Source organism: Mya arenaria, chromosome 3 (assembly GCF_026914265.1).
Source record: "Mya arenaria isolate MELC-2E11 chromosome 3, ASM2691426v1".
Classification (NCBI taxonomy): domain Eukaryota; kingdom Metazoa; phylum Mollusca; class Bivalvia; order Myida; family Myidae; genus Mya; species Mya arenaria.
This window is the reverse complement of record NC_069124.1, coordinates 45024593-45036580: the sequence shown is the minus strand read 5'-3', so window position 1 is coordinate 45036580 and position 11988 is coordinate 45024593. Positions and strand designations below refer to the sequence as shown.

At 35.3% G+C, this 11988-nt stretch overlaps 1 protein-coding gene across 1 annotated transcript; it reads left to right on the top strand.

Moving 5' to 3' along the window:
* The first annotated feature begins 631 nt into the window (after positions 1-631).
* LOC128226053 (carbohydrate sulfotransferase 11-like) lies at positions 632-1636 on the top strand. The gene has a single exon (XM_052935950.1). It carries the CDS (start codon positions 632-634, stop codon positions 1634-1636), a length of 1005 nt encoding a protein of 334 aa, XP_052791910.1.
* The last annotated feature ends 10352 nt before the right edge of the window (positions 1637-11988 follow it).

The window sequence follows — 11988 nt, the reverse complement described above, 5'->3', positions numbered from 1 at the left end:
GCATTGCGGAGACACCTGAAAGGTAAAAACACGGCCCATTTCCCCGTCTATCCCCGGTATATCCCCAGGACCTTTGGGGCCGTGGTTAAAACTGACTGGTGCAGTAACGTCCCTTACTTGTTTGTTTACATCTGTTATGACCAATGGTGACCCATTTGAGGTCAAGTGATTCCTAGATTTACTCAATCTTTAATTTATAATTCCACTTTAGTTTTAGTAAAGCGTTGAACATTTTCATTAAAGCTGCACTCTCACAGATTTACCGTTTTGACAACTTTTTTTATGAAAATCTGAGATCTGATCTTTTATCAGCAGTTTTGTATCACTGGTTTCCATGTATTTTCGCATATATTGGCTGGTTCCAAGACAAATAATAAAAAAAGTTGTCGAAACGATCAATCTGTGAGGGTGCAGCTTTAAAAATACTAAAAATAATTGTTCTGTTATTTTCTAAAAATGTATGCTTATCCTTGTTTACCTGTTTTAGGGTCCTGAAAAATGTATGCTAATCTTTGTTTACCTGTTTAAGGGTCACGCACGTGGTAAGATAAAGAAAGACAGTTATGTAGAAGACACAGTGGCACAACGACTACAAAGGGTAGAGACATTTTGTAAGCAACATGATAGAGCTATGAAACATTTAGATCACACTGGGTCACTCTGGACGGAGCCTCAGTATAATATTCATTGGTGTGTAACTCCTAAAATAGGTAGCACACATTGGAAACAGGTGCTACGATTTCTTTCCGGCGATTATCCAGCAAAGTTAAACATTACCAAGCCAGAGGACATATCCCGTTTGTATGTCCATTCTACGACAGTGAAAAATATCAAACGTCGGGCGTTGTACAAAGCTATTGTTCGAGGAGAGACGTCGAGTGGTAAATTATTCATGTTTGCAAGGGAACCATTCAGTCGCTTATGGTCCGCATACATTGACAAGTTTTTTCTGCCGGATTTCTGGGAAAAAGAAGCCCCCGCTGTCGTTAGCAGAGTTCGCTCCAACGTCACTTCGCAGCAGATCACGTGTACAATTGACGTCACGTTTGTAGAATTTCTACTCTATATAGTGCAATCTAATACTGGCACATTGAACCCACACTGGCGGCCGGTTTCTAAGCTGTGTAATCCATGCCATGTTGAGTACGACGTCATTGGCAAACAGGAAACTTTCGCTAATGATTCGAACTTAATAATAAATAAATTTGGACTCAGAAAAAAGATACCCAAATCAACAAGTACAAAATCGTCAAGGGCCAATGAAGAAATAACAATGTTGGTCAAATTTAATTTTGATTTGGAGCATTCTCTACCGGAAGGCTGTTTTGACGCAGAAGATGTTGCAAAGCGCCTTTGGAAAGCTTTCCAGTATAATGGATATATCCACAGATCAATTGAGATGCCTTTGTCGAGTATGCTGTCCCATAACTTTATTGAACATCCCACAGCTGTGTTCTTGAAGCATGCTTATATTGCCTTACAGTACCAGTCAGACAATAAGTTGGTTTTAAAAGATCAAAAACTCGAGATGATGTTAGAGGCGTATGCGGGTGTTTCGAGAAATCTGGTTGATAAAATAAAAGAAGTCTACAGCAATGACTTTGAGATGTTTGGATATGATAAATATCTTTTGTGATATGATATATATATATATATATCATTTAATAAAATATTGTAGACTATACTAGTTTGTTGGTTTCAAGATTTATACAATAACAAGTCAGGAGTCGATAAATACTTCAAGTAGATTTTTTGCATCACCTTTTACGCATGTTTAAAGCTGCACTCTCACAATTTCACTGTTCTGACAACTTTTTTTTGTCTTTTGACCCAATTTTTGGGTTTATATCTGCAAACCAGTGATAAAAGACTGCTGACAAAAGATCAGATCGCAGATTTTCATATTTCCGTTCGAAAATGTTTTATGGCTTAAACCGTCTTAACGGTTTAAGAAAAATGCATAATGCATCAATTTTTGAACATAAATATAAAAATCTGCGATCTAATTTTGTCAGCATTCTTATATGACTGGTTCCCATGCATTTTCGCATAAATTGGCTCGTTCCAAGACAAAAAATAAAAACAATGTTGTCAAAACGTTCAATCTGTAAGAGTGCACCTTTAAGGGAGGCAGAACAAGCGCAAACAGGGTTTAAAACAGTGATAAAACGTGTAGAAGTACAATGCGATTCTCGTCCCGTTCCAGCCGTGTTTGGTACAAAATGCATACTAAAGGCACCGAATTGATACAAGAATACATTTGATAAGATGGAACCTAAAGCCACGATTGTTTCGGCAAGTTTCGCCTATAAATGAGGATATGGTAAAGACGCCTTCAAAACTCATTTATTCTGATATAAACAATATCTGTAACGAGTCTATAACATCATTATAAAACTATAAAAACATCATACTTATGCACCAGTCAATTGTTACCACGCCCCCCCCCCCCCCAGGTCCGAGGAATAGCGGGGACTTTGACTTTGATCCAGCCAACCCCGGCTAAAATCCCCACCCTGCGGGGACGAACAGGTGATAAAATCCCCGCCAAATGCCCCCGCTCCCCAGGGACCCTAGGTCAACCCCATTTCCAGCTATATTTAAAGCGAAGACAGAACCACCGCATTCACCCGGCACTGCGGGGCAACCTAGCAACCTAAAAGGTAAAAACACGGCCCATTTCCCTGGCTATCCCCGGTATACCCCCGGACCTGGGGGGGGGGGGGGGGGGGGCGTGGTTACTGGTGCATTACAGTGAGGCCTTTTTAACTAAACCATTATCAATACTAATTAAAAGTGGTTGCACAATGATATAACATTTATATAAGACAGGTTTACGAATTGTATCTTTCATTTTAACAAAGCAATTAGTTTCAATTAATTTCATTCATTCACTGACAGATAGATACCCGATCAATTACATCATACATAGTATAATTTACACGGAAACACCAATCTGTTAAAAGTAGAATAGATTTTTGGCTTATAGAAAAAACAAAGTAGTACCACAAGAACTTTCGCCCCTTTTGTAGTTTAGTAGGCGTTCCCATATATGGTGACGTCATCAAATAATGTGCAAACAGGAAGTCGCAGCGCCACTCGTTTTTCGTTTTGCGCTTTGTAAAACAAAAATCGAAAAACGGTTATAATGAATCAATTACTTTTCTTGATTTCCGTTAGTAAAATTGAATTCATGGAAAAGAAAAAGACTATCGATTTTGGTTTCTTATTCAGTCTTAAGAAAAACGAAGAATGATTTGAATGTTCCTTTTTCGAATTTTACTTTTAATCATTAAAAATTAAAAACGGTATATACAGGATAGCTTGTTTTTCGTTTTTCATTTTACACTTTGCAAAACGAAAAAACAGAAAACGGTATAAACAAATAGTTTCCTGGTTTTGTATTCCGTGGTTATAATTAAAAAACGGAAAAGGATAAAAAAACCTATCAATTTTGGTTTTCTCTTCAATCCTTAGAAAAACGAAAAAGGATATGTATGTTCCTTTTTCGTTTTTTGCTTTCAATGATAAAAAACGAAAAACGAAAAGACGGTATATCCACGGACCCACAAGTGTATTAGGCTAGCAATAATTCAAATTACAGATCACATGGTTATTTCTCTTAAACTTAAAGCGCCTTCTAAACTTTGACCTGCTGAGGTTAATATAATTTAATAATTATCCACTTTAAAATTCATAATGTATAACATATATAGTTATGGTTAAAAAAGATTAAATGATCCAATCAAAATAACAAGTCAAACAAAATAGGAATTATGTAAGACTAAAAAAGGAAAGAAATTAATCAATTCTCCATTGAAAATTCAAAATATATAACCATTATTGCAAAGGTTTAAAAAGATTAAATCATGCAATCAAATATAACAAGTCAAACAAAATGGGAATTATGTGAAATTAAAAAAACAGAAATACTTTTATCGATGAATTGAGAGAGAACGAATTCACCGGTTGAGTCAACTAGAAAAAGAACTAAAGCTATTGTTTGAGCTCAAAAAAACTTTGATCAAGATCAAGACGAATGCATATTAATACCTATTCAAAACATGGAAACAGAAATAAATGATATATATCAAATTAAAACTATCGACGCTCAAATTCGCTCCAATGTTGATTTCATTGAGCGAGGTGAAAAAATAATATTTCTTAGGCTTAGAAAAATCAAGGCAAATTAGAAAAGTTATGAACACACGGGACATTAATTATACTTGAGTAACCAATATACAAGTCTTAGACATTCTAAAGGTATAAATATATTCTTCAAAGACATTTATACGTCACACTTAAATATTGATACAAACCATTACAAATATATTAACAACGTTGATTTAGAAAATACAATAGATGATGGTGTAGCAGGAACATGTGAAGGTCGGTTAACATATGAAGAAGGCAAAACTGCACTTCTTGAAATAAAAATAATTACAAGCTTGAGTGGTCTCACAGTATAAACGAATTAGGTTTTTAACTTGTAATGTTGTATAAATTCTTTAAATGAAGGATATGAGAAAGGTGAACTATCCTAAACGCAAAAACAAAAAAATGTGATTTTTTTCTAACTATATTCAAAGGGAAATCCCGATAATCTAGAAAATGGGAGACCAATCTCCTTACGAAATTAAGACTAAGAAAAAACAAATGCATTCTTTTTGTGGTGCTACTTAGTGGTGCATAAACACAAATGGTTATGCGACTGTGTCGCATCAAGAGTGTTCACGTTAAACCATATTATTATTTATAACATAATGTTCACACATTACAACATCTCATCAGTTTAGTAATAAAGGGCTAGACATTTGAATTCTCTAAAATGATAATGTCTAAATATTGATGATTTTTGTAGAAAAGTGCTCTGCATTTTAAGGCCAGCGGAGGACGGGGTCGTAACTATCCCTATCAATAATGTTCACAAAGTCACAAGTGTTCATAAAGTACACAAACTATCACAAAGTCACAACTTAGAATCACCGTCCGCAGCGGTTCCTTGTAATCAGCCGTACCGGACTGTGTGAAGACGATTACCTAAATATATGAAATCTTTGGGGACATGGAAGCCACCACCACCATCACATTCTGCAGCCGACCCTTGTGAGCAGCGGCGCGGTGAAATGTAAAGTGTTGATAGGAGCCCCGTTCCTAACTTCCGCATCGTTTATGCCTTCTATAAGTGACCCCCCCCCCCCAAAAAAAAAAAAAAAAAAAAAAAAAAAAACCAACAACAACAACAAAAAACGTGTATTTGTACACAACCTCTGTTAATTGATCTTAATGTAATTGCCCAATTGTCTTATCAGATCTCCAATCTATGTATCCTGCTGTGCAGTTTGGGAAAAATTAAGATATAAATGTCCCCTAAATGGCCCTGAGCCAATAAACGAATACACAGGAAATTGGCCCCTACTGTGACACCAGTGCAATTACCAGGATATGTACAGCAGGGGATTATCATGCCTAACACTCCTTAAACTAGGCCTTTAAGGCAAATCTTAGTCTCAGTCTCAACACTTTTAAACACATAGCATCAAAATTGATTAAAAATAATATATATTTGCACACCTTTCAAATTCGCATTATATCATAAAATATGTTATTTGACGCCATTGGTCAAGTTTCGAAGGAAAAAATATTCTACACATAGAATGCAACTGAGTATAACTCAAGGTTTCTTACGATAACTAAAGCATATTTTTGCCCTAGATTAAGTTGTCTTTGTAATAGTTTTTATCAACAAATTCTATGAGAGAATATGCTTAAAATAGTAAAAACGTACACGATTTTGAATGATTTTATGTGTTAAAATGAGTTGTGACAGAGAGTGAGATTTGACTTGATTGTATATCATTTGTGTGATACAGGGACAATTATATTGAGTATTAGAATTAAAGAGTCCATGGTTTGACTTTCAATCTTGGATATATTCATTCAGGTGTGTAACAGTCATGTTTTCACTCCACCAGGTTTCAGAGGCGTAACCGATATTAGCACAAATGATTAATCAGAACAGAACAGAACCGAACAGAAACTATTTTAGTTTTTGTGTGTTACGTTTACATATAAATATATCAGTATTGCAACTATACAATGCAGTGAGCGATTTATAATATTGGCATTAAAAGGATGAACTAAAATAGTACTATAAGTGCAAATTATCGAAGTTAGCACATTTTCGTATACATATACATGCTGGAACAGGTAAACGGACATTTGCCCCCCCCGGACATTTGCCCCCCCGGATGTTTGCCCCCCTTTTGGACCATGGCGGACATTTGCCCCCCCGCCGTTTTCGAGGGGGCGGACATTTGCCCCCCCTCAATGTTCGAGGGGGCGGACATTTGCCCCCCCCCCCCTCCATTTTCGATGGGGCGGACATTTGCGATAACTTTAATAATCTTACAAACTATCAACACCAAACATGTGTTTGTATTAAAGTGCGATCCAACACTACAATTAAAGCAATCCCGATCGCGCTAATTACCTATGTGTGCATGATATCAAAGAAGTGTTAATTAATGAGAAACAATTATTTCTGCAGGCCATTGGGGGTCACATCCGACTGCGTTAGGACTGAACATCTGTAATGTACCTGTAATATGATATGATGAATGTGCTAAAATGAATGTGCTATTTTGATCTTGATTAGTGAATTACTTATCATACCATTCAGAGAACAGAAACGTATTTTTTGCTGTATATACTTGTATATATGAGTGCTATAAATGTGCTATATGACTTCTGATTTGAAATAAAAATATTATAAAAGGATTTACATTGTTGTCTTACCTAAGCCTACATCGTCACATGTGTGACCTGAACGGTGTAATCTGTATTTATATGTAATTAGTGACAAACATACAAACTGGTGTAAATCGGTTGGCAGTTTGCACGTAAATTGAACAAATAGTTAAAGAAAAAAATGTTCATTTTTTTTATATATTAATATATTTTTAATATCTTGGTATAAACTTATAAAACCGGGGGGGGGGGCAAATGTCCGCCCCCTCGAAAACGGCGGGGGGGGGGGGGGCAAATGTCCGCCCCCTCGAAAACGGCGGGGGGGCAAATGTCCGCGATGGTCCAAAAGGGGGGCAAACATCCGGGGGGGCAAACATCCGGGGGGGCAAATGTCCTAGAATCGCTGGAACAATCGTTTTTAATAGATGACTTACTTCCATGACAAATATAGTATTACATATCTAATCATGAGGGTAAAACTATACTTAAATATTCTCAATGATAACGTAAAAACTAAATATTACGTTGCGACAATGAAGAATGAGGATTTTATGTTCATAATAAAGAATAGCGAATCTTAAATGCTTCCGATATTCGTTTACCTTCTCTAAATATGTACCGGTACGTGAGGTAAGCGGCCTAGCGGCGTGAGGTAAGCGGCCTAGCAGCCTAGCGGCGTGAAGTAAGCGGCCTAGCGGCTTGAAGTAAGCGGCCTATCGGCCTAGCGGCCTAGCGGCGTGAAGTAAGCGGCCTAGCGGCTTGAAGTAAGCGGCCTAGCAGCCTAGCGGCCTAGCGGCGTGAAGTAAGCGGCCTAGCAGCCTAGCGGCGTGAAGTAAGCGGCCTAGCAGCCTAGCGGCGTGAAGTAAGCGGACTAGCGGCTTGAAGTAAGCGGTCTATCGGCCTAAACTTGGTTTCTATTTCAAAGCATTTATATACATGCGTTTTTCTTCTTTAACAATGATAAAGTTATGGTTTAAATTAACAATTCAACATCCTTTAGCGAACATCTGCATAAACCCAAAACTCGAATACTCGTCAATAAGTCGTTGCTTAAAAACACAAATAAAATATTTCGGTTATCTTTGAATTATTACACCATACATAAAAACCGTACGTGTGCGAAGTTCTTAATATAACTAAACCAGTTTGATTTATCGTTATCAATGTCTTACATCTTACAACATCTTCAATGAACGATTGAATAAATTTTGTATCATTTTTCTTAAGTAAAAACCTGTGTTTTAAAATACGTACGTATCTATTTATATGAAACGGGTATATCCATGTACCCAATCCACCATATTTACAGCAACGTTTGTAGTTGACTGTCTGAAAACAAGTATAGTTATGCAAAATCTCAACTGTAACCTCTCCAACTGTTTAGATTCTGAACATCCCCATATTTCACAACCGTGTGTAATAATAGATGAAAGAAAGACATTTAATAAACTGCATTGCTAACCTTTGTTTACATTCATAACTTTTTTTTTAATTTGACAACAAAGTGTTCAGTGCTTATAAACCATATACCGTTTGGGTATTAAGGTTTGAATTACCGTTAAAATCGTTAAATGTTTCCACTTGTTCATTTCCATAAGCCCAATTTCGTTTTATTTCACCTCTTTTGTGAAAAACTACAACTTTTGTTTCATCAATGTTTACCCCTAAACCCCAGATATAGTAATTATGAAATATACTGACATTTACAAATTTTATGGTGTTTCACCAAGTCCAACCATATCATTGGCAAATAACAATAACATTAAACATATATCCTGTAAAGCTAACCCACAAGTCTTCAATGAATAGAGAAACATTATCGAGGACATTGTCACCCCTGCGATATCAAAGTAATCTGAATAACTATAACGGCGTATACACAAGACTTAACTGACTGGTAACATACTGAGTCTCAAATAACTGTAACGATTAGAGAAAACATTATCGGGGCATTGTCTCCCCTACGATATTATTTAGTAATCTGAATAACTATAACATCGTTTTACACGATACTTAACGGACTGCTACCTACTGCTTATCAAATAACTGAAATTGCACGTCAACTGGTAAATCCAGATTTTGTATTTTTCAGTATACGGTGTGTGTATACCTGGTGATAAATTACTTCATATTTGCTAACAGTTTGCTTAAAATAAAGCCTTTAATCAAATATAACTTTTCTTTTTAACTACACCATTTTAAATAAAACGAAGGACAGTCTATGCTGCTTAAGAGCCCCGTCCTTGTTTTATACCGAATTTTGATACGGTGATTCGTTTCATCAAATACTCCGACAAACTTGTTTCCAAAATAATGTTTTGACAGTGCTCCGCCAAACGGCCGTATTGTAAAAAGGTTTGTCGAAGTGTTTTAAGAAACTAAACGCTAAAACAAATTCGGTAAAAGACCGAAGGCGGGGCTCCGTAAGCGGCGTAGACTGCGTTATGTTTCATTTAAAATGGTAAAGAAATAGGAAAGTAATATTTGTTTAAAGTCTTCATTAGAAGCAAATTGTTGCCTTCCGACATTAATGACGCAATTTATCACGTGGTATACACGCACTGAGTATAGCAGATGTAGAGTCTTGTTTGCGTGTTCGATGAGGTGATGTAATAAACCAAAATCGGTACGAGTTTTTTGACGTGATGAAATAAAAAAAAAAAGTTAAATGATCATAAATCTAAGCTAATTTTTATCTCAAGCATATGCGTTAAAAAGTTCGTTCACAAACAACATAGATAAGATTATGTTAGTTACACTAAATATAAACTTTCCATTATATAGATATATATCACTTGCATATTGATTTCTTTTTATTTTATTTTGCTTTTTGTATATTTTTTCTTCTAATTTGTTTATGTCATGTATAATTGTGACAATGCAAATAATACATATTCTAATACATATTCAGCTTTATCAATAAATTGTGCTATACATATTAAAGGCAACAACACTTATGTCAGCCCGTCTGTCCCATTGTCACAGACATGAGGCGTAGAAACTAATTACAATTTGAAAAACTGCCGCAAGCTGAATTTAAATTGTATTCAATTTACATTATTAAAATATTTTCCTCCGACAGAGATAATAATCAAACTATGTGTAAAATATTGTGGCCTTTGGTCAAAGTTTAAAATTAAACATTAATTTAAATGTCACGAACAAAGATATGTATGGAACAATAAAACCTATGTCGTGGCATAATGTTGATGGTGTTAATTGCTTACAAACGAACTTTGGTAGAAGTGAGGCTCGTTTTGTATCACTTAGATAATACATTGTTTATATACCTAAACTAAGCATGGCTTAATATCAAACGTGAAAATACAGTATCAAGAAAGCACACTATTTTTTGGTTGGAATATATTTCGGACGCTCAAGATATGAACGACAGATTAACAAAATCATTCGGGCTGTTTATATTTATTTTCTCGGCAGTCTTGATGTATTTCCTACAATGGACAGGTTTGTGTTTCATGTCTTAACTTTTTAACAATCGCTTTTTATAATATTTTTAAATAATATATTGTATGAAGTATAACTAATAAAAAACACCTTATTATGCAATTAAACGTATACTCAATGTTAATTTGTGTGTTAACACTATTTATAAACAGTGCGGAACTATAAAAATGCTGGTCTTCCGATATGTTTAGACACATTACAAATTATTGTGTTGTATACTGTGCAAAAATCTATGTTTATTATTGATCTGGTCAATGAAATTTCACTGTATATAAGGTTTTAATGGCCAATTAGATCCAGTTTAAAATAAAAAAATAAAAAATTAAAACCGAACACTTTCAGTAACGTTTATTTTCTCACTCAATACGTGAGTAAACTAATTATTCACTAATCTCAAAATACAACAACACAAACAGTTTAGGAATTGGCAATGTATTTGGTGAACATGTACACAGGAAAAGACAGTATTCGGATGCTGGAAGATTGGTAATAGCGTCTAAGCACATCTGGATCGTAACCTTGGTCAATCGTGGCCACGTCGCCTTTAGAGTCAGCAACAACTTTAACGGAATCTTGGAAACATCTTGGAAACATCTTGAAGCCACTGGAACGAAACTGAATATACGGTGAATCTCAAATCATAAACGTAACAAATAAGTTACTAACTTATGTGAGACACTCACAGTGGAACTCTGTAAATGAAATAAATAAACATGTTAATAGAACACATGATACAGCAAATTCAACCTGAAAATAGGGATGGGATGGGCGGGAAATATGATCAAATTTATATCTTCACTTTCAGACATCGTAAAATACCTTCTAATGTCACCAAATACAAAACCTCGAGTGATGAAAACAGAATAGTTTTCCCCATATAACCAACAAAACCACGAGGAAATCATGTTACTAGTGTCCCGCCAAACTAATCCACCTGAATACTGAAGTACCACGGGTACTTGAACCAATCTCCTGAAATCAATAATGTATATATTTTTCAAAACGTGAATAATTGTATTTATTGAGATGATCATTCAGTTTAACGATAAAATTAATGTTATAAAAAATACAATGATGATGATGATGATGATGATGATGATGATGATGGTGATGACGCCTAAGATAACGACAACGACTATGACTACGACGACTCCTACTGCTCCCACTACCACTACCACTACATCTACTACTACTGCTACTACTACGACTACTACGACTACTACGACTACTACTACTACTTTTTCTACGATTACGACTACTATTACTACGACTACTACTACTACTACTGCTACTGCTACTGCTACTGCTACTGCTACTACTACTACTACTACTACTACTACTACTACTACTACTGCTACTGCTACTGCTACTGCTACTACTTCTACTTCTACTTCTACTACTACTACTACTACTACTACTGCTGCTGCTGCTACTGCTAATACTACAACTTCTACTACTACTACTACTACTACTACTACTACTACTACTACTGCTACTGCTACTGCTACTGCTACTGCTACTGCTACTACTACTACTACTACTACTACCACCACCACTTCCACAATAATAATAATAATAATAATAATAATAATAATAATAATAATAATAATAATAATAATAATAATGATAATCATACTTTAATAATAATAAAAATAATAATAATAATAATAATAATAATAATAATATTAATAATAATAATAATTGAAATTCCAGAGACTTTGGACATTGAAGGGGAACCGTAAAACTGCACTGGTATTTCCTTCAACTTAACGC

What these genes read in the sequence shown, in the direction of transcription:
- LOC128226053 (XM_052935950.1), top strand. Translation starts at nt 632, where the DNA reads ATGAAACATTTAGATCACACTGGGTCACTCTGGACGGAGCCTCAGTAT.